Raw genomic sequence first — 23,003 nt, 5'->3', positions numbered from 1 at the left:
TGTTTTAAATTTGTAATCTTATTTTTAAGTCTTAATTGTTAATGTGTTTTTATTGTAAACTATACAAAACAAATTGGCAAAACCTGTTAAACAATCCGTTCAAGTTTGAAAACGAAATTTAAGGCAAATCTAAAAATCTAAATCACAAAACAAAAAAAAAAACAGTCTAAATTATGTGCCGTTGCTGCCTTTGCGGTCGTAATTAATTGTTTATTTTTTATCATACTTTTTTGGAAGTTAAAAAATTGTAATTTCGATACTCCTCTGCCCCCTTCACATGTCTCCCCCTCTATATATTTGTGTTAATATGTATTGTAATTTGTAATTTTGTTTAATTTTTTCGGGAAAGCAAAAACGTTTGGCAAAATTAGTTTATAATTTGAATAATTAGTTTTGTTTGTGCGCTTAAGTTTTCAATATTATGTTACATAATTAAATATATATATATACACATCATTATATATATATATATATACATATTTTAAACTATATGAATATTAATTTTTAGCAAAATATTTTTACGACTAAACTTAAAGCCCTAATGTTTAAAATAATTACCGGACTAATTTGTTTAGCTCTTTAATTGGTTTTATAATTTGAACATTTTTTGTGTATTGTAAAGAAGCGCAAGCAAATTTCATTGACCTTTGAGAGAACCCCAGCTCTAATGATACATATTACTTACTTACTTACATCATATTTACCCCAACAATAATAAAACTGTATACGTGTGTAAATTGAACTTCAAACAAATAAATCTTAAAAGTAACAACAACTACAACAACAACAGCAAACATCAACAACAAGAACAACTAAAATAACAAAATAATACAAATTGCAAACGGCGCGTGGAAACTGAGCAAAAGCAAAATATGAAAATTTCAAACAAAAAAAAAACTTTACATGAATTGTGATGATGCAAAGGCAAGATTTAATCATAATTACTAAATCTATATATACATACATATATATAAAATATATCTTTCTCTTCATATATATATATATATATATATCGATATATATATGAGTATATAGTGTATATGTAGACGTAGGCGTGTATAATCTAACTTTACTTTTAAACAGACTGCGTACGTATTAAAAATTTTTAAAATTAATTTGTGTAAAATGTTTTAAGTTTTTGAAAAATTGGCAAATAAAGAAAACAATAAAAATTAATAAATCAAAAAAAAAAAACAAAAACAATTGGCGTAATTTGAAATATACTAATTAACAGCACTTGAAACATTCTTCGAGTGTCTCTTAAAAATAATCTTTTTCCAAATTCTTCTTCAAACCTTTCAGCAAATGAATATTTCTCAAATAATTTGAATGTATATTTCAAAACCACAAATAATTGGCTAATGCGCAGCTGTTTAGGAGAGACTGCCAGAGATCTTTATCAGTCTACAGGATTCTAAAGAGAAATTATGGAGTCGATAGTCAGTTTCCAGAGCAGGCTGTTATTTATAATACGAGTTAAAAAACAAAACAAAAATAGAAAATACTACTATACTATATTAAAAATTAGCACAACTTTTGATTTGTTTGATCAGCTGCACAATCCACAACATATATACTCTATACTTTTATTACTATTACACAATATATGTTTACTTATAGTTTGTGTGTGTTTCTCTATATTGATTTTAAATTATAATTGTAATTGTTCTTTTCTTTTATACAAATCTTTATAAATGATAATTAACAACAAAAACGAATACGAAAAAAATCAAACATCACAACAGAACACACGTATGTGAGGTATTTATATGAACCGTGAACGTAACGTCGCCAATTATGAGAGAAAGTTAAGAGAACATTCAGAGCAAAAAAAAGAAAACACAAGAAAGAAATGTAGGAGGAGCAGCAGCAAAAAAAAAGGAAGCAAAACTTTAACGTCTTACAAAACAATTATTGTTAACGAAGAGAATAAAAGTGAGAAGCATATTGTACTAAAATATTTGATATACATACATTTGTTATTATTTGTAATACAAAAATTAAATAAAATTGCATCCAGATAATAAATAAACAATGCAAAACTCAACTCATTATTTAGTGGAGGAAACCAATTGGTCAGCTTTCTTATGTTACGGGAATAACAAAAAATCTCATGTGGAATTTTTACTTGCTGCTGATTTCTGTTCGCCTGGTATTTCAGCTGCTAATGTGGCACTTTTTAGCCACAGTTCCACGCAAACGACAACCACAGCAAATATAATTACAACAACAACATCTAGTACTACAAAAAAAGTACAAATTTTAAATAAATATAGCTCCTACAGCAGCTGAAATACCAGGCGAACATAATAAAGTAGCAAGTGAATTTATCCAGCAGCTTAACTTCCATGTGGATCCTAAGAGAGACACGTGTGGATCCTAGAGCGGGAGACAATTACTCTCTCTTGGTTGCTGAAAGCAAGTGACTTTTTGCATGGCTACTTCTGATGGCCTGGTACAATTTTTCAGATTTTCAATTTTTACAGGAATATCAAGAACATTGCAACAGGGATAAATTCAAATAAAATACATTACCTGGACTTAAGTGGCCATGGATAGATTCAAATTAAATACCTTACCTGCTTTTAAGTTTCCAAATAAAATAAACTTTTTAATACATTTGTATATAAATTATTTATTTAATTTGTTATCTTCTTAAAAGAAGATTATCCAAGCTACTCGATCGAGCTGCTTACATTCATATCCTCATTCATTATGGTTTCATTGACGTCATCGCTATCTGCGGGTATTTCCTCGTCGCTATTCGATTCTATACACTGTGACTTTCTGTTTTTCTGCTTGCTGCTGATTTCTGTTCGCCTGGTATTTCATCTGCTAATAGCCACAGTTCCACGCAAACGACAACCGGAGCAAATATAACTACAACAACAACATCTAGTACTACAACAAGAGAACAAGGTTTAAATAAATCTAGCTCTTACAGCAGCTGAAATACCAGGCGAACATAATAAAGTAGCAAGTGATTTCTACCAACAGGTCATGTGGATGGTCATGTGGATCCTATGAGCGGGAGGCAATTACTCTCTCTATTTCTGAGAGCAAGTGACTTTCTGCATGGCTGCTTGCTGCCCACTTCTGATTTTCAATTCATACAGGATTATCAAGAACGTTGGAAATACATTACCTAAATATAAGTGGTCATGGATGAATCCAATCTGAATACCTTACCTGCATTTAAGTTTCCAAATAAAATAAACTTTTTAATACATTTGTATATAAATTATTTATTTAATTTTTCATATTCTTAAAAGATTTTCCAAGCTACTCCGTCTGATCGAGCTGCTTACACTCATATCCTCATTCACTATGGTTTCATTGACGTCATCGCTATCTGCGGGTATTTCCTCGTCACTATTCGTTTCTCTACACTGTGACTTTCTCTTTTTCTGCTTGCTGCTGATTTCTGTTCACCTGGTATTTCATGTGATGATTTGACACTTTTCAGTCATTTTCAGTAGTTCCACGCAGACAACAACAACAACAAATGTAGCTACAACAACAATATTTAATACTACAACAAAAGGAATTACGTGTGTGTGTACAACGTTCCAATAAATCTAGACGAGATTCCATACAAAACGACACTAACAGCAGCTGAAATACCAGGCGAACATAATAAAGTAGTAAGTGAATTCAAACAGCTGGTGAACTGTACATGTGGATCCTAAGAGAGAGACATGTGGATCCTAAGAGCGAGAAACAGTTACTCCCTCGACTTTGGAAACAAGTGACTTTCTGCATGGCCGCTTGCTGCTCGCTTCTGGGGGCCTGGTACAATATTTCAAATTTTCATACTTTTAGAGGAGGTTTACTTTACCATTGAAAAATTCAAATTACCTGTATTTAAGAGGCCAAATAAAAACAACTTATTAATAATTTGAATATATTTTTTTTTTATATTTGTATAGTTTTATTTACATATGTGATAGTCTTAAAAGCATTTACTGCGCGAAGATGTTTTGCTGAGTGAAGATGATTTACTGCTCCGATTCTCCAAGCTGCTACGTCTGGTCGAGCTGCTTATGCTCATAGTGTCGTCGAGTACGGTTTCATCGACATCATCGTCATCTGCGGGTATTTCCTCGTCGCTATTCGTTTCAGTTGCAAAGGAGCCGGCGGGCGTTCGAATCGCATCGCCATGCAGATCCTTGTTGTCCAAAATGCTAATGTGGAAGGCCGCATGACACTTGTTGGCCGCCAGCAAAGCTTTCATTCGAAACACCAGTGTCTCGAGAGTTTCGCGTAGACTGGGTATATAACAAATGATGGCAGTGTTCTTAATACTCTTCGAATGACAGCACAAATTGTGCAAAAACTTGGTTACATTCTGCAGCTCGCTTAGAAATGTGACAAGTCGCTCGGGACTGTCGCGTACAATAGTTTCGAGCACGGGAAGTCCATGTTGCAACAACAGCTTCAAGAACAGCTGCGAGTGCTTCAGGAATAATCCAAAATTTCGAGGCTGCTCCACCTTTTTAACGACATTCAGCAAACCATTTAGCAATCCTATTGTCGATTCCCAAAGCTGGAAACGATCGCCAGCAGTGTCTGCCGTGCACTGGCCGCTTAATGTGGCAATAAGAATCTCGCACAAGCCGCGAAACAGCAGCGGAAAGTTGGCTCTAGAATAAACAATAATTAGAATTACTTTATAACAAAAACTAATCAGTTAAAACTTACTTTTTGATGTTAGGAAACGAATCCAATGCTGTGTCTTTTTTATTCAAGAGTCCACACTCCTCATTTAGATCTGACAAAATGTCCTTTTGACGATCGTAAGGAGAATCTTTGAGAAAGCCCTTCACAAGCTCGTCCAGATGAATGTTACACTGTGCACCCTTCTCCAGGCTACCCGAATAATGAAACCATTTGCGTTTCAACATTATGGTGCATAATTTACGTATTTCCTCGCCTTGCTGCACAGCTCGTTTGGCAGCATTTTCCCCAGAGGCGCCCAGCTTCCGTAGGCTGCGTAGCAGACGCTGCAGCTGGACAGCGGTGCCAAGGCTTAGCACCGATTTCTCGTACTTCAGGAAGTAATCAAAGACCTGGGTGGCAAGACTAGCTTGCGACGGCTTCTTGAGTGACTTGCGCTTGGCAGGTGGCAGAGCATTTCGCAGAGAGGCTGCAAACATAATAATTAACAAATTATACAATCAACATTTGATTTAATACTTACATTGCAGCAGCTGTGACTGCGACTTGTCAGTCCACTCGCTCCAAGAGAAGTACAAAGCAAACAAATGAATACACAAGCCGAAACAGGTTTTCACGTAATTAAACTTGTCCTTGAACAGATCCAAATTGCTATGCACATTATTGACCTTTTCCAACTGCTCGTCAATGTGCTCAGCGAGTGTAATTAAACGCATTGTGATTTCTCCGAGACATTCTTGTAAATCGCACATGAAATGCTCCGGCTTGGCGACATGCGACCTCAATGAATCGGCGTCTGTTACGTCCTGATGGCCATTGATGACGGTTTCCAACTTATGCACCAGGTCTGTGAGTATGAAGCGCAACTCAAGTAAACCCAAATGCGTGCCAACCTCTTCAGATTCAAGTGGATGATTCAGCGTAAAAGGTTCCTCCTTGAGCAGCACTATAATGCCAACATCGAGCTGTCGATAGCGCTCCAATGACCCGTACAATGACTCAAAGTCAATTTTGCATTTTACCGGCTTGCAAGAGCCCAATTTGATAGTCAAATCGCCAACTTTCGAATGGTTGCCAAACTGTTGCTGATTGTCCTCCGTCTCTTTGATTGATTCACTGAGAATTGCTTTCGATTGCTTGCCCGTCTGACGTTTTTCACGCACACCTTGTTGTGCTGTCTTCGGCTTTGGGTTGTTTAAGAATTGACACGGAGGCGGCACAAAACCAACAGGTGCGTGGGTCAAAAGTATCTTTAAACGCTGCTCTATGCAGATTAAATCACCCAGCCGCATTAACACACGCTTGCGTGTGGCATCATGCTTTTGTGAGGCAAAGGCACAAATCGTAACGCGTATCCAGTTGACTGTGTGAAAGTAAATGTTTAAGATTTGCTTCTGCAGTTCCTCATCATAGTTGTCGAAGACGGCCATATAATTGGCATCATCAAAGAACGAAGGCAATATGATGGCACATCCGAGAAGAGCGTTGATTACCTCCAAACTGCATTGATAACGTTGATTGTGCAGCACGCTGACCAAGTTGAAAAGAGGGGCTAGAACAAAAATGGAGTCACAAGCGCTGCAAGTTGAAAGTGGTATTAAAGAACGGTAATTATTTCTATAAGAGTTGATTGACTCACTTGCTATTCGGCGCTAGAACTAGCTCGGATATATTGATGCCAATGCTCAGCACTTCAGACTCCGTATTCACATTGGTTTCGTCCAGCTCATTAATATTCTTCTGGTACTCCAGTTGAATGCCTCTGTATAAAGCATTTTAATGTTTATAATAATATTAATAAACTACAGGATTACACTCACTTGATGGCATTTGGCTGATGCTCGCTGACAAAACTCTGCTGGAAGCGATAGGTCATTAGTTCGCATAGCCAAATCAGAAACTTGTTATCCAGCATGTAAGCTGATTCCGCATTGTAATAACGCACAGTCAAAACACTGGCCAACTCGTCATAGAACAATGCCAGCAATTCAGGAGAGTTGCGTATGGCTGACTGGGTGAGCACTAAAATGATAAAAAGTACATTGCTTAATCAACAATTTTAAAATTCGAATTGTCGCTATTTACTAATCAGGTTAGCTGCCTGCTTGCTGCGTCCATCGGGCAAAGAAGTAATGCTCTCCACACTAGTTTGCAAGTCGTCGTTCTCAAGCAGCTGCGTCTCGATACGAGCCACAGCATCAATGAGTTGCACACAGCCAATGATGCCCTGCCGCTGCACATAGTCAGTGCGATTGATCTGCTGCTTTTTGACCATCATTTCGATTTGATCCTGCAGTGGTGCACATTCCTTCAGCTTGGGTTCCGGGAAGGCAACATGGCACAGCAAATCCATTGCCAGACGTGTTTGTGGGAGTGTCAAATCGCTGAGACGATCCAGCAGTGGCAGCAAGAGCATGGCACAATTCTGTATATGCTTTGAGTTCTTGCGCTGCAATTCACGCATCAATATCAGCGACATTGTGGTCACATGCTGGGCAGACTTATCAAAAGTTAGCTCCAGCAGCTTCTTCAGTATATTCTTTTGTATCGAGTTGCAGAGTTTGAAGAGTATGCTGTAAAGTGAGAATGATTAAGAGATTGGTAAATTTAATTTAAGTGATTTAACATACCTATAAGAACCTTTAGCAAAGTCTGCCACAATGCGATTCTTTTCGCGTACAAAATCATGTAAAATGTGCATCAAAACGCTTATATGCAGCTCCAAAATGTGCGAATAATGCTCTTTGACTTCATCTAGTATATCCACTGTGATGTGCTCCAACTTAATGCGTCTGCGCAGCTGTAAATACAAAGCAAACTTGCCTAACTAAATGCTACTTAATTAATAATTTCCAGTCACTCACAAGGTTCTGAATGTATAGCGTATTGTCCTCGTTGATGTGTATGAGCAGCAGCAACATTATGAAATCAAAGGATCTGCAAAACAAACAATGCAATACCATTTATAATCTGTAATATATACTTAAAGGTTTGAAGTTCTCACCTAAATTCCATGGCCGGCAAACCGGCAATAATCCGCTGCCACATCTGATAGAAACGCTTGGAGCGTCTTAAACCTTGCTGCAAAAAGCCAAACAGTTCCAATTGAGATTGCTTCTCATTGGCCGCCGGTCTGGCCATTTCCACCGCATCACCTTGTGCTCTATACCGCCAATTAAACACTTCACGCAGCGTAGAGACCAGCTGACAAAAGATAGTCTTTGAATTACCATAATTCAAATTATAATAAAATGATATCTTACCTCTCGCACAATGTCATCTGTATCTTGATTGAGACTATTTAGAAGCAGGCGTATAAGATGAGGCAGTAACTAGACAAACAATATTAGCGTTTTCTTTATGGATAACAGTTGTAAAGTATTTCTGTTGCTTACCACATTGGAGCAGCTGCTGTCCTCCTTTATAAAGTCCAAGATACGCTCACGCAGCTTTCCTTGCGACCTAGCATTCAGCGACAAATTGCTGAGCATTTGCACAGTGCTCAAATGGAACAGATCCTTGCTGCTGGCGTAGTTAATGCTTAAATACAAATTCAGATCGAAAGTGAATAGAGAAATCTATTGTTTGCGTGTATGATTGTCTAATAAAATCCGTTTCATAAGTTACTTACATTAGCAGATCCACAAAGTCATCGTGCTTGCTGGCATCCAAGACAAATTCAGCATTGTTGATAATGTCCATTTTTGTCGAGTCGCTGCCAATGTTGAAGATGCGTTCGATGTGCGAGTAAATCTGATCGCTGTGCGACAGAGTTAAATAGCGCAATTGGCCCAACATCAGTGGCAACAAGGGTAGGCAACCGGGAATCGTTTGGACACGATCCAGCTTGGCAATCTCTTCGATTTTGTTGAAGAGCACCTCGAGACAAGGTTCGCGTAGAAAGTCAATCATGAGGAAGTTAATGAACATGCTGTTCTGTGACTGATACGCCTGCTCCTCACCAGCAGTATCAATCGTACAGCCACTTAGAAGTTTTTGGGCCAGCTTTGATTTCGGAGCCAGTGCGGCATTTAAGCCCGTTTTAAAGGTCTCAATATTGTCGGGATATTTGGGAGAGCGCACAAGAATATCGCGTAGCTTGGCCACAATGGCAATGTGATCGCAGGATAGAACAAATGTATCATCATGATCTAGTTGTACACCCGCATTGAGCAGCACCATCTCAAAGAAAGTGTTGGGCTGGCGAGAACAGTTGATCCTCGAGGACGATTGAGTACGTCCTAAAGTGGCTGCCAACGCAATACTGTGCTGGGAAAGAAAGCGCTGCGTTTGCTCCTGCGACGCTGGGATATTCTCCTCACTCTCCCGGGAGAAGGACTCGATGGCATCGTCTGTTTTATCAACAGTAGAAAGGCGCTAAAAATGTGAAACTAAATTTGTTGATTGATCTTTAGACAAAGCACAAACATCACCTACTGGTATTTTAATTGTCGCATTCTCGTCAATTGGGTTGAGTGGCTTGGGATTGACTGGATTAGCGCGCTTCTTGAACTTGCGATACATAATGTTAATACTGTTTTTGATTTAAATACACTTTACTTTTTTAAACGAAGTCACCGCGTCGTAATAGGCAAGTTAGTTATCGATAACAATTATTGCAGTTAATCGGCGGCAATTTAGACTATTGTGGCGTTGCCATCTGAATCCATGGGTTCTGTTACAGTGACGACCCTGTCTAGCATTTGGCGCCACTCACAAATTTAAAAGTGTTAACACTAGCTGTTATTGATAACAAAAATACCTTAAGCACGAAATGAATTTATTAAGTAACTTCAAATCTTTATTGAGTATATGCAATTTAAACATGTTTTACTAAGTCTATTATTGTTTTTTTTATACATTTGAAATAAATATTAATGTTTGTGTAATACAAAGCATCGCTCCTACATATGTATATATTCGTATATGATCGTTATGTATAAATATAAATTTGAATGTGCAAATATTGCAATTAACTACTTGTGAGTCTATAATGGAAAAATTCCATATAATACTTAAATATTTGATTATAAACGTGCTTGTTGTTTGTAAATTTAAAGCCATTCCTTTTGAGTCGAATACTAAATTTGCTTAACTTTAACTTGCGAACTTAAGGTTTTAACGTGATGTTTTAACATGGCAACATACCAACTATTAAATCTATATAAATATCTTTGTTAAAAGTGTAATAAACTCTATTCGGTTATAATTATGTATATATGTATGTATGGTTGCTAAAAGGGAAGTACAAAATGTTATTATTGAGTGATAATGTCAGGAATTGACGTATGTATGAAGAGCATTGTTTTTTGTATCTGCTTTCTTAATTTATAATAATAAAAATCACTAATTTGGCTTCGGTTAGTTAGCATTATTGCTATATAAATAAATTAAGGTTTCTTTGATGGTTGTCAATCACATCAATGCAGTCCATAATGGATTAATATGCGTTTCAACGTCTCAAACTCTGAAAAAATTTCGCCAATTGCTTCGCTTCGTTGTATTTTTTGGTTTAGACGTTAAATTATTGCTTTTTCGCGCGGCGTCGCTTAAAGCCAGTCATTTGCTTTAATAGTTGAGAGTTTTCGTCATCCAAGTCCATGTTTGGTTCCCATAGACGAAGTCTTTTCGGTATATAGATTAAGCCCAGTAAAGTAATTGCTATTTAGGAAAATACAAAGTTTTAATGGTTCCTGTTAAGAAGAATAAAGAAAGGGAAGAATTACTTACTATTCAATACACAAGGGAAGATGACGTAAAAGTTCAAAGTACTGGAGCGGAAATAGAGTGCCTCTGTGGCATAGAAGACCATGGTGAGAGCCAAGGAGCAGCCGCCCATGCTAACAACGCTGTACAACATGAAAGAAAAACAAAAAGGTGGAATAATTAGAGCTGCTAAACTGGAATTTAATTACGATATTTATTTACTTACGGTCGGTAATGTATGTAGAGAGTGCAGTGAACTAGGGCGATTGCCTTCAGCAAACAGTACATGCCAATGATGCGTGATATGGTATAATCACCTGCAGGATAATTCAATATTCCTTTCTATGTTATGTTTTGATAAATCATTCTCCATACTCACCTTCAATAAACTGTGTATCGCTGTGATCGCCCAGGAAACTGCGGCGTTCAATGTAACTGCGAAAAGCAGTGCCCAGATCCATGAATGCAACAAACGCAATCCACCCACGAAAGGCGTAGAGAAGACGCTCACGGGGTCTGCCGGAAGACTGAATTGCAGCCCTTTAATGCAGAAATTATATATTATTTGAATATTGAATTAAAAGTTGAATAATAATTTCATTACTTATTTTTATCCTAACAATACTTCTATTAGATTTTGAATTATTTAGGATTACTTAAACTTTTTGAAGTTTTTCCGAAGTATTTACCATAAATAAGACGAAAACATTAAATCTTCAAATGCATTAAACTTGCTCTAAATCATTTCCTTTGAAAGTCGTACTAATTTCGCGTTCTCAATCCTGGAAATAGCTATAGAAGTATGCAACTAAAATAAACACGGCAATCAAATTTAAGCTAATGATGTGAAAGCATTCTCGTGTCAAGCGAAAGCCGGCCGGCAACGCTACAAAAACACAAAGTGTATCCCCCACCCCTGGATAGCTTTTGCATGCGACGCCAGCCTGGGCTGGGGGATGATGGGCGGATGAGGGGGGTCGAGGGCGTTGTGCAAAATCGATAACACACGCAACCTGACACATTTGTTATTTACGGACGAGGCTAATATTTATACACACATAGGCCACTTTGTGCCTGGCTGCACGCAAGCACGTGCTCCCGGATACGGATATATTTATTCTCCGTCAACAAAAAAAAAAAAAAAAACAAACGACGCCCCAAGCAACGCAGCGGAATTCCGCCCCACCCCCCACGGTAATCGCTTGCATGCAATTCATAATTAGAAACCAGCACAGTTTTTTATGCTTCTCAAATGTGCCTTGATTTGTTTGCTTACATTGCTAGCGCGATTTAATTGAGCTTGTTGATTGGTCACACGCGGCGAATGCTTGTTGTTTGAATAACAAATGAATGAATAATAATCGCGAGTAATTGCAATTTTTCGATTTTCACTGGACACCTTTGACCAACACTTTGCTTGTCATTTTCTTTAGATTTTTTTTTTATTATCAACACATTTCGTTGCGCTCTTTTCACGCTTCTGTTCGCTGCGACGCTTCGACGTAGAATGTGTAAAGCAAAGTTGCTAAAAGAGCTTTAGTACGGCATAAAAGCTTTCTTTTGGGGGGCTGCTTAGCCGGCCGGCTGTTTGGGTTCATACCGTGTGGAAAGCTTGCTTTGTCAGGGTTCAACTTGATTAACGTCTCTTTAGTAATTGCTTTTAATTCAGGCTTTTATTTATTTTCGAAAAGTATAAAAAGTTATAACAAATTTGCATTTTAACCACTAAATTTCTTTTTGTCAAGTTCTATGGCTCTCTTTTTAAATCAATTCTAGTCTTTGCCAATGTTGGCTTCGGTTTTTCGGTATTCCGCGTAGTCCACAAAACCATCGTTATTCAAATCCATCGATTTGAGAACATAGTCTATGGTATCCTCCAGTGCTTTATCCGTGTAGACATTGCCCTTGTGATCATCTTCAGCTGGCTTGTCGGTGTCCTTGGTAATCGGTTTATTGGGATCTTCAACTGAAATAATAAATAAACATTTAAGAAAACGATTTTTAGACTAAAGTAAAATTAAATTTCCAATCCAATAACCCGAGACTATAAGGCGTTTGTTAGATGAATTTTCATTTTCTGTGATTTTTTATTCGCTAAATAAAAACAAAAGTGTTTTACTTACAATGAATTTTGCACGCGTCTATTTAAGTATATGTATATATATAGTTTATATCAAATTAATTAGTTCCAGGCTTTTGTTTTTCTTTTCTATCATTTTCGTTTTTCATTTTATACAAAACAAACGTTTTACACGTGATCAGTCTGTTGATACTTTTTGTTTAGTTTGCTGTTTGCTGAATTTGAAGTGACGCTTATAAATAACTATATAAATCGTAGAAGAAACTAATAATTATGAGAAGAAGAAGGCAAAAAACAATAATAAAAAAAAACAAACTAACATTTTCATTGCACAGATCACAAAGAGAAGAGATTCGTCGTCGTGTGCTATTCGAAGAAGAAATTATTACAATTTGTTCAAAAGTAGTTGCCCGATTTTTTGGAATGCTTGTAGCATTATCGAAAATTGTTCTTGGAAATATAGTATATATTACAATTTGCGCTGGAATTTGCGAGTGTGGCATGTGGCATGTATGTGTTGTATGTTGTGTGTTTGTGGGGGCACGAATGCGGACCAAGGACAGTGATGTTGACAGAACTATGCTTGATTGGAATATATATAGTAATAATGCAAACTGATTGATTTATCGAACTATAGACTAATGATGTGGCTGCTGATGCTGCTGTTGCTGATGCTGCTGTTGTTGTTGCTGCGCTGGATCTGGATGTTGCTGCTGTTGTTGCATCTTCTCGGCAGCCTTCTGCTGAGCCTTGATGAATTCCGGATAGTCAATGAAACCGTCTCGCGATGTATCATCCATCTGCAGTATGGGATCGATGAGAGCAACAAGCTCCTCGTCTGAGAACACTTTCTCCTCCACATGCGGCTTCTCGCCGTTTGGCTGCTCTTTGCTGCCTTGCTCTATTATAAATTTGTTATTAAATTAATTATCAGAATAAGCCATATGCAAGATGGATTTAGAAATGATGAGCACAACCACAACCAGTGTCAGAATCAGAATCAGATTCAGAATCACAACCGCAATCAGACCAAATGTAGTGCGTGCAAGTAAAAGGGTAAAACAAAAGTCATGAATTAAAACGTTAACGAAAACCGAACAACAAACTACAGGTAAATTATTATAGTAATAAATATAAATAAAATTAAAAAATAGGTGCTTACCGTGCCAGTGGATTAGAGATTTGATGAGCTCACAGCCATCCAATTTATTGTTGTTATCCGAATCGTGCATTTTGAAGTAATGGAACTGCAATTCAGCCTCGGACATTTTGCTCGTATCGATGGGCACCTGCATGTGCTCCTGGATGTGACTAAAAAGCAAGCGGATTATTATAAAAATTACATGGTAATGCGAAAACTAGGAACTCATTTTAGAAGCAAAGTAAAGTTTGTTATATAAAATGTTTGCTATTTGATGTAAAAGATTTATTAACTATGCATTGACAGTCAGTAAGGTCAAAGGATTTTCATATATGGATATAGAAGATAGATAGAAGATGAACCATCATCAGCGAAAAGTTGAAATGCGACTTCTGTGTTACACTTGCGTTTTATTTGCTGTCCCTGCTATAAAGTGCGCGCGTTGTCATTAAATATGGTGATAAGATAACAAATAGTTGTTTGCGAGTTTTTAAGCACTTAAGTCGCTATTGATTAATTGCGCTAGCCACAAATGATATGATAATACCCTATGATTTTGATTGTGGGAAACTTACGCGCGCTCCTGCTGAATGTTGCCTGTGTTTAGCACCTGCTGCGGCTGTCCATGGTGATGTCCGCCTCCATGATGTTGCTGATGTTGCTGATGCTGCACTTGCTGTGGATGTTGCTGTTGTGGCACTTGCTGTTGGGGAATATGTTGCTGTTGCATCTGTGGCACCTGCTGCTGCTGTTGCACGGGAACCTGCTGATATTGCACTTGCTGCTGCTGCTGAAAAGCACATATGTTTTAGCGTAAAGTGTCCATGTATCCTTGACAACCACTTACATATTGTTGTTGTGGAACGCCAGGCGCGCTATGAATTTGTTGTTGCTGTTGGTATTGTGGTGGCGGTGGCGGCTGTTGGTGATGTTGTGGCACTTGCTGGGGCACTTGTTGCTGTTGTTAAAAGGGAAAACAGTTAACAAACTATTTCATAACATAACAACAACTACAACAGCTGCTTGCACAATTTATTACAACATCGAAACTCTTATTGGTTCAACTCACATAATGCTGAGGATTAACGCCGGGCGCCACTCGTTGTGCGCTGCTGCAGCTGAGGAGTGCGAGCAGCAAGGCTGCTGTGAAATCTGTTAAATGCATTTGGGCAATGGGAATCGCTTGGATTGCTTGCGAGGATTTCGAATACGGTGGCACGCACGATAATCACCACGTAGCTAGAGCTTAGTGGCTATCCAAAACACACACGTACACAAATTGCTGCTGCTTCTTCACCTTTTGCCAGTAACACGACCTCGACAGCTGTTGCGACAGGTAAGCAAGCTATCGATAAGTGTTATCGGTAAGCATTTAGCTTGGTGGCAACGCTTAGTAGCTTGCACTACAACCTGTTTGAGTTTTCTTTTCGTTTATTTATTATTTGTTTTATTTGTTTAAAGTGCAATATATATCCATTTAAATAATGGTAAGTTGTTATTAATAAATTAAAAATGAAAACTTTGTGAGTTATGCAACTTATGAGCTGTAAACGCATTCTTTACTCCTAATTTCTCTGGTCTACTTTCCACTTGACTGATTGTACCCATTTTCCCATAATAATTCTTATGCTAATTACGAACTAATTCTTTATGTGACTTTCTTTTTCATGCTTATAGGCTCGTTACTTCAAAGAACAGGATATTGATGGTAAATACACATAGAACTACATAGAATGATTTCATACTGATCAAAAATCTTATCTATTTCCCTTAGAATTCCGTGAGTGTTTTTATCTGTTTGCTCGTTCGGGCCAAATTAACAATTTGGACGAACTAACTGTAAGTATTAGTCATGTTCACAATGAACGACAATAAAATATATTCTATGAACAGGTTATTATGCGTTCCTTGGGCTTATCACCAACCATACAAGAGCTGGTTTCGTATTTAAAGCAAAAGAATGGCAAAATGAGTTTTGCTGACTTTCTGGACATAATGCATCAGCATTCCTCTGTGGAAAATCTGCCGGATGAAGTAATCGCTGCCTTCCGTGCAGCTGATCCACAGAATAAAGGCACTATATCGGCCAAGCAGCTACGCAACTTGCTGCAAAACTGGGGCGAAGGTTTATCCGTTCGTGAGGTGGACAATATCTTCAGGGAGGCGAATGTAAACAACAATAGCACTGTGCGTTATGCTGATTTTGTTAAAATCGCTTGTGCTCCAGTTCCGGACTATTACTAAACAACGTTCTTTAAGCACTTCATCACATTCCAGTACTTATTTCAAATCTTATGCTAATTTTTCATTCTTCTGCTCGCACAATGCAAATAAAAAGGAGTTTAATTATTTATGAAAAGTTGTTTGGTTTTTATTCAAATGCTCAACTTTTCAGCATGTTTGTTGAGAAGAAACGGTTCGTTTCGCCGAATCTAGTTGGCAATGGTAACCTCAACCTCTACTCCGGGTTCAATGTTGATCGAGGTGATCTTCTTCACGATCTCAGATGGCGAGTGCAAATCGATGATGCGCTTGTGGATTCTCATCTAAAAAAGAGGAAAACGCAATTATTAATAACTGAAAATTACTCTTGCAAATTAAGTATTTAATAAATTGTATTTTATTGTCGAATTCGGAGAGCCAAATTGTGAGGAATAACCAGCAAAGTGGACTATGAGAATACGTTTAATCTGGGCAAATCGGCGATACTGTACAATGGCTGGCTATGTTTAACCATAGCACGATATCTGATCTGTCCACATCAGTTAAAATGTTTATTTAAACTATTAACGTACCTGGAAACGATCCCAGGTCTTGGAACCCTCACCGCAAGGAGTCTTACGGGTGGTGATGCGTAGGGTCTTGGTTGGCATGCGCACTGGGCCCTGAAAATGGAAAAGATTCATTAATATTTACAGTACATCAAACAGAATGGAAAAGTTGCATTTATGTTTTAGGGCTGTTGCAGGAATCATGGAAAATCTTCACACTGTTTATGAATCAAATGTGAAAATGATGTCAATTCAAGCTATATCTTTGATCTAGCATTTATTAATGACTAGGCTAAGCGGCAAGCGGGCGCACGAAGCCTCCAGGTAAATGCAAGAAAAGCGGAAGCGGCTGTTTCTTCTTCTTTTGCTTACCTTGACACGCAGATTCTGGTTCTTGGCACCGTTGATCAGATCACGGCACACATTCTCCAAGGAGCGAACGTTCCTGGAGGTCAGGGTGATACGGATGCGGTGCACGGATGCAGAATCGCCACCATGGGGCTTCTCAATGTCCTTAGGAGCAGCAGCCTGTAAAATGTCAACACATGAGTAAATTGTGAGGTTATGTTGCACTCAGAAACACGCTTACCACGTGCAGTGTTTTTTTAAATAAAATTATTGCACTGCACGTTAAGGTAATGTGTTTTAATTAATTTAAATGCATTGTAGTGGGATATTTACCATTATTTAGCAATTTATCTGGTCGAGATATTCAAATCTTGTTATTTTGAGCAGCGCTGAACCAGTTAACTTGCTGGTCAAAAACGAAATGGGAAGAGAGACAGTCACAGCGATGCCAGCATGGTCTCTCAGCGTTGCCACTTCTCCAAATAAAACGCGGTGGCAACCCACGTTCTCAATGACCTTTTGCCATTCCCAACAACATCCATCCGTTATGAGCGCCCATTTTGAAAAGACCAACAAATCTGGTTTTGTTTATTGTTATTTTAATTTCGCATTCTCAACTAATTTGCGATAAAACAAATGCGATTGTGACGCGGGGCCAAGAATCCAACATTCAAATACAGTTTAAAATTAAAAATGTACATGTCAAAGCACAATGTTGTATTTAAATATTAAAACAACGTTAATTAGTTATTGTACAATATATAAAGAATATCGGTTTCTCTCTTTCATATCAAAAATTAAGAACTGCACTTGACGATCTTACAAAACTAAGTACGTCTCAACAATCCAAAAAAAAGTGTAGGTCTGTGCAGTTTTCCGTTATAAAACAACCAAAAAAGTGAAAATCATAATATGGTAGACCATCAAACTATAAAATTAAACTTAATGAAGCAATAGGCTAAAAGTTTGTGTCCAAATTGTTGTGTTGTAGATACATACATCATCATAGAATATCGGAATATTACTTTATGGTTAAGTCTGTAGTTAGGATAGTTAAAAGCCCAGTGGCTGCACAAACGTGTGCATGCGTCTCTGGTTAATGGGGGTTATAAATGGATATTAAAGCGTCTCTGTCTCATCTATACGCATATTTATAGTATGTGTGTATGTAAATATGTATGTATGGCTAACTAATGTACATTAATTATAGATTCACGGCCTTTGCCGACGCCCACCCAGCGCACAGGGACGCTTAAATGGCTCTCCAAGAAGCGAACGTAGTTTTGTGCATTCTCCGGCAACTCCTTGAAGTTGCGTATGTGCTCCGTAGACGTTTTCCAGCCGGGCAGTACGGCATACTCCACTTCGATGGCACCCAGCTCGCTAATGGTGCCGGGGAAATGATCAAGCTTCTCGCCGTTGCTGCGTTTGTAGTTGATGCCCACTTTGATCTCTTCAAAGGTGTCGAGAATGTCCAGCTTCGTTATGCAAATACATGTGTAGCCGTTGACCAGCGATGTATACTTGAGCAGAGGAATATCCAGCCAGCCACAGCGACGCTTGCGCTTCGTGGTAACGCCAACCTCAAAGCCTCGGGTCTGCAGCAGCTCGCCAACTTCCTGTAAAGCAAAAGAAATGAAACACATTAGTTCAAGCCACTTAAGTTGTTGTATATAATGATTTACATTAAGCTGCTCCGTGGGGAAAGGTCCATCGCCGACTCGCGTCGTGTAAGCCTTGACAACGCCAATAACTTCGCCAATTGTCTGCGGCGGCAGACCGAGACCGGTGAGAACACCGCCAATGCTGCAATTGCTGCTCGTCACATAGGGATACGTGCCAAAGTCAATGTCCAACATAGCTGCATTGGCGCCCTCCACCAGAATAGTTTTGCCGTTGCGCAGCGCTGTGTGCAGGAAGCAAATTGTATCCTTGACATAGGGGCGCACCTTCTCCGCGTAGTCCTTGTAGCGTGCCAGCTCGGCATCGACGTCCACCTTAATCGATGGGAACAGTCGCAAATGCGTGTTCACAATCGATTTGAATCTGTCACACACACACACGTAGACATAATATAATTAGTTTACATTTAAATCATTTAGTTTTCAATATTCAATTACTCACTTCTCGCTGAACAAGTTAAAGTCACCGAGGAGTTCGCCCACACGAATGCCATTGCGGGTAGCCTTGCTGGAGTAAGCCGGACCAATACCCTTCTTGGTGGTGCCCAGCGACTTGCCACCCTTCTCAGCCTCCTGCATGCCATCGACATGCTGATGGAAATCGAACACGAGATGCGCACGATCCGAGATGATCAGGCGATTCTCCAGATGCTGCAATCCCTTAGCCTCATTCTTCAGCACCTCATCGAACAGCGAGGGCAGATGGATGACAACGCCGTTGCCTACAAAAATACATTAAACACACATGTTAAGTACTTTCACATTAATGTAATATTTATACGTAATATGTAGAATTATTTCATTATCTAGAAATATTATTGCAATGCGTCAATTTCCCCTTATAGAGAGATAAGTATTAAATAAATAATATGGAATGAAAAATAAATATTGACTATTTATATATAGATAGATATAGGAAAACAATTACTATTGTAGACAGACTTTCTAAGAATTTGTTTAGCGATAGTCATTACTTTCGTTAGCTTATCAACTTCATTACAAGTTAAAATCCGAGAAATATCCTTAATAAATAGTGCATAGAATAAACTCTCTTGTGACAAACTTTGTCAAGGAATAAAAAATCAGTTTTAGTGACTGACTTTGAAGACTTGACTTTCTCTATCTTATCAACTTCAAAACAAGTTTAAAACGAGCAAAAGTTGTTCTATTCTGAACTGACTTATAAAGGAATAAAAACAAGTAAAGTGACAGGATTTGAAGACTTTACTTTGTCTATCTTATCAACATGAACACAAAGTTTAAAATCAGTTTTATGTGCACCATAAAGGCACGTGCCACATTAGAGAGTATTACACAGTTGGCAGTTATCTTGTGTAACTCGGCGGTTTGTGTATACATATATATATTTTTAAGGGGATTTCTTACATTTTGTGTATAATTGCACAAGTTTCTGATAAGTTGTGAAGTTCGTTTCCTAACGAATTCAGTTTATCATAGCACGCGAGTCGAGTTAACGATGAAATGTTGTTGCTTTGTTTGTTTCTCTATTTCTGTTGTATAATCGACTCGAAAATAATACGTTAATTGCTTGATTAGAATAATTTGCCATGTATATATATGTATCTATGTATCTGTATATATGTACATACAACCCTGAGCCACATATCTAAATTGCACACGCTTTGCCAAAGCTGGTGAGGCATTTTTGTTTTCGCTGTATTGGTGCGATTGTGATTATCTCATAAATTAGTCTTGTGACAAGCGACGACAGGCTACAAACTTTTGTTGTGACAACAACATCGATTAAACTTTAAGTCCAGAATCAAGATACACAAAAGTTGCAGCACAAAATTATTTACTTTCGCCTTGCTGTGCTCGTGTCACACAAACGACCTTGCAATAAATAATAATAACAAACAATCATACGGAAAGCAAGTGCATGGGTAATGACGATATAAATAAAAATATAATTAAGTTAAGTAAGAATAACAGAATTGACGTCTGTTGACTTAAATGACTGCAGCAAAAAAGGCCTAGAGAGAGTCGCAAGGGACCAAAATAGAAAGCCTTTATCCAAATGGCCAGATGTCAATACCAAACTGCGAAGCCAATGTCAATGATGCACAAAGTCTTGCCAAAAAGAACGCAAAAAAAAAAAACTAAATATTTGTATGGCAGTGTGTATATAAGTATTTTTTGTGTTCTATACGAACGAAGAATAGCTAAAAACAAAACAACAAAAACAAACCTGCTCTATATACATAGTAAAAGAGGCTATAAAATAAATATATACAAAAAAGTGTGTTTATATTTTGATTTAAATAAAAACTGAAAGTATTAGAAAGATATATAGAAAAGAAAATGAAAGGAAAAGATGCTTACATTCATTCTCAAATATTCATTTTGAAAAAGTATTTCTTGCTTTGCTTTCTTTTATCTTGATTCTTGAATCTCTCCATTATCCTCTAGGAGGGAACTCTCCACTTACCGATGACCGAAATGCATTTCTCGTTCACGACACCGCTGGGCAGCAGATGAAAGTCGAATTCGGTGCCGTTGGCAACCACAGTGTGTCCAGCATTATTACCGCCCTGTGGATAAATAAATTGAAAGATGGTTGACATTAAAAACGGAGAATTTTACAGAGAGTGAGAGAGAGGGAAATACGTCTATTGTTTGTATATGAAATTAGCAAGTTTGTGTGTTTTTGCTGTTCATTAAAACTTGTGTGATAAATAAATAATCATAATAATGTTGTACAACCGAGGTAGTATTAAATAACAAATAACAAATAAAATAAACAGTTTGCAGAATCTAAAGTGAGTGACACGACGAGCTGACGACAAAGTATTATTTATTGCGAAAGTATTTCGTATCAAATGTGTTGCGATAAAGAAAAGCGAAAACGTTATTCTTGGCAACTGTACAAGTATTTCTTTTTTGTTTTGTCATTTGTTAATCTCAATATACATACTACTATATAGTATGCACAATAAACTTTTGAAAAACATTAGCAAAATCACCCAAAAAAAATTCTGGAACTATCCCAGGCACGAAAATAACCAAAAAATTTCGACCATTAGCAAAACAAGATAATCAAAATGCGCAAATACAACAATATTTCGCTCTCTTTCTGCTATATGGTATGTGCTATATACACAATCGTAGATAGGGAACTGTGAATGATGATAAGATTATAGAGAATATGTTGGACATTATAGGGAACTTTCGCTGCGCAATATATAGAGAGCCAGCGTTTTGGAGGCGTGTGCTGTATTGTGACTCAGATAGTATAGCAAAAGTTAGCTCAAATTATTATATAATAATAAACCGAGCAATCTTGATAAGCCTGATGACTATATAAAAGTTATGATGCAAAAAGGGCAATTATATTGCAAAGGAACTAGAACAAAGTGCTGTTCATTGAACTGTTGTGAGTTTTCCCTCATACAACTTAATTCAATAGGCCCGCAAAATAGCTGAATTCAACAAGTTGGTAGCGCCGTTTCACAGTCAGTTAAAATTGACATTAACCGGGAACTGTGAAAAACAGACGCATTGAATTTGTACACACAGATGAAACTACAAGTATTTACTTGTAGTTAGATACACACATACACTTGCATATAATATACATTGCGCATATGTATTTGTTGTGTGTGTACAGCCAGAACAGTTGTTGTTGCGCTTTTTTTTTTTTTTGAATAATGCGCGGGACATTCACAATGGTGAGATTATGTAAACCTAGCGTTTTTCTGAGAAGGCAAACACATGTGTGCTGTCTATGTGTGTGTGTACTTTTACATGTGTGTTGTATGTATGTATCCGTGCTATAGAACGGAGGAAACGACTAACGTCAGAGTAAGAGCGAGATAGAGTGAGAGAGCGGGTGACGAATTTGCTGAAGCAGCAGTTGTTGGCAGACTGACTGACTGAGCGTACATACACATACACTCACAAACACGTGCACACACTTGCATACATACACAAGTATACTATGTACACACACGAAAGTAGAAAAAACGCGGCGCGACGATACAATAAATGAAAAAGCGAAGCATGCGGTCGTCACTTGCGATAATAGTAGAGGAGAGCTACGAAATCTCAAGAAAAATAAATAAGTGTATCTTCTGGCGAAATTCAGATATGTGCTGATGATGCTGATGAAAGTACAGATTTGGCAGACGCAATGATTGCGCCGATATTTCAGTTACTGAAAGCGTCGGCGTCGTGTCCTTGACACAAGGATAACTTCTTATCAGCTGTTATTTTTTTGCCACTTTGATTTTTCAATGATTTGTACAAATGTTGCTGTGGTGTTATTGTTGTTGCTTACCTGACACCTGCAAACAATGTCCACCTCGGAGGCAAGCATGTCTACGACCTTGCCTTTGCCTTCATCGCCCCATTGGGCTCCCAGGACGACATCCACTTTAGACTTGTACATGCTGGTGCGTCCTTGATGCAATTGTTCGTAGTGATTTCCGTTAATTGCGCTTGTTGTTGACATTTCGTACCAACTATCAGGTAACTCTCTCTCTCGCTCACACTCACTCACTCACTCAACCACGACCACGAACGAACGAGCACGACGTTGATCTCGCTTGAAAACGGAACACGTTCTGTTTTTACAAAAT

The 23,003-nt window shown here is 37.9% G+C and overlaps 6 protein-coding genes and 1 long non-coding RNA gene across 9 annotated transcripts; 2 read left to right on the top strand and 5 right to left on the bottom strand.

The window, feature by feature from the left end:
• Positions 1-383: 383 nt before the first annotated feature.
• On the top strand, positions 384-15,963 carry LOC127566091 (calmodulin-like protein 4). Of its 2 annotated transcripts, none has more exons than XM_052007639.1 (4): positions 384-388; positions 15,281-15,312; positions 15,379-15,443; positions 15,498-15,963. In XM_052007639.1, coding segments are annotated over exons 1-4 (450 nt in total). In that variant the 5' UTR covers positions 384-386; the 3' UTR covers positions 15,849-15,963. The 2 variants fall into 2 exon arrangements, with proteins under 2 accessions (XP_051863599.1, XP_051863597.1); XM_052007637.1 differs by lacking the exon at positions 384-388 and adding an exon at positions 14,979-15,091 and having other exon boundaries at positions 15,282-15,312.
• On the bottom strand, positions 3,933-9,309 carry LOC127566070 (Fanconi anemia group D2 protein). The gene is made up of 13 exons (XM_052007576.1): positions 9,115-9,309; positions 8,309-9,054; positions 8,073-8,217; positions 7,941-8,009; positions 7,682-7,881; positions 7,542-7,614; positions 7,308-7,477; positions 6,763-7,250; positions 6,498-6,699; positions 6,317-6,439; positions 5,201-6,255; positions 4,702-5,146; positions 3,933-4,643 (listed from the first exon to the last, which is right to left on the bottom strand). The coding sequence occupies exons 1-13, from the start codon at positions 9,199-9,201 to the stop codon at positions 3,953-3,955; spliced, it is 4,494 nt and encodes a 1,497-aa protein (XP_051863536.1). The 5' UTR covers positions 9,202-9,309; the 3' UTR covers positions 3,933-3,952.
• Positions 9,489-11,886, bottom strand: LOC127566090 (uncharacterized). The gene is made up of 5 exons (XM_052007636.1): positions 11,660-11,886; positions 10,763-10,923; positions 10,610-10,700; positions 10,408-10,526; positions 9,489-10,338 (listed from the first exon to the last, which is right to left on the bottom strand). Coding segments are annotated over exons 1-5 (510 nt in total). The 5' UTR covers positions 11,662-11,886; the 3' UTR covers positions 9,489-10,201.
• Positions 12,674-14,903, bottom strand: LOC127566088 (G-box-binding factor). 2 transcript variants are annotated; one of them, XM_052007634.1, is made up of 5 exons: positions 14,674-14,903; positions 14,452-14,562; positions 14,180-14,391; positions 13,626-13,774; positions 12,674-13,364 (listed from the first exon to the last, which is right to left on the bottom strand). In XM_052007634.1, the coding sequence occupies exons 1-5, from the start codon at positions 14,767-14,769 to the stop codon at positions 13,102-13,104; spliced, it is 831 nt and encodes a 276-aa protein (XP_051863594.1). In that variant the 5' UTR covers positions 14,770-14,903; the 3' UTR covers positions 12,674-13,101. The 2 variants fall into 2 exon arrangements, with proteins under 2 accessions (XP_051863594.1, XP_051863593.1); XM_052007633.1 differs by having other exon boundaries at positions 14,180-14,394; positions 14,674-14,900.
• LOC127566093 (40S ribosomal protein S20) lies at positions 15,946-17,201 on the bottom strand. Its single transcript, XM_052007641.1, has 4 exons — positions 17,057-17,201; positions 16,748-16,903; positions 16,400-16,489; positions 15,946-16,150 (listed from the first exon to the last, which is right to left on the bottom strand). The coding sequence occupies exons 1-4, from the start codon at positions 17,057-17,059 to the stop codon at positions 16,037-16,039; spliced, it is 363 nt and encodes a 120-aa protein (XP_051863601.1). The 5' UTR covers positions 17,060-17,201; the 3' UTR covers positions 15,946-16,036.
• A 104-nt stretch (positions 17,202-17,305) lies between these two features.
• LOC127566082 (adenylosuccinate synthetase) lies at positions 17,306-22,994 on the bottom strand. The gene is made up of 5 exons (XM_052007625.1): positions 22,703-22,994; positions 20,855-20,957; positions 18,848-19,127; positions 18,409-18,769; positions 17,306-18,342 (listed from the first exon to the last, which is right to left on the bottom strand). The coding sequence occupies exons 1-5, from the start codon at positions 22,874-22,876 to the stop codon at positions 17,914-17,916; spliced, it is 1,347 nt and encodes a 448-aa protein (XP_051863585.1). The 5' UTR covers positions 22,877-22,994; the 3' UTR covers positions 17,306-17,913.
• On the top strand, positions 20,690-21,128 carry LOC127566097 (uncharacterized). Its single transcript, XR_007955389.1, has 2 exons — positions 20,690-20,777; positions 20,836-21,128. It is a non-coding gene; the product is annotated as an uncharacterized LOC127566097 (long non-coding RNA).
• Positions 22,995-23,003: the final 9 nt, after the last annotated feature.

Source organism: Drosophila albomicans, chromosome 2R, assembly GCF_009650485.2.
Source record: "Drosophila albomicans strain 15112-1751.03 chromosome 2R, ASM965048v2, whole genome shotgun sequence".
In the NCBI taxonomy this organism is placed as follows: domain Eukaryota; kingdom Metazoa; phylum Arthropoda; class Insecta; order Diptera; family Drosophilidae; genus Drosophila; species Drosophila albomicans.
This window is presented reverse-complemented; position numbering and strand designations above follow the sequence as displayed.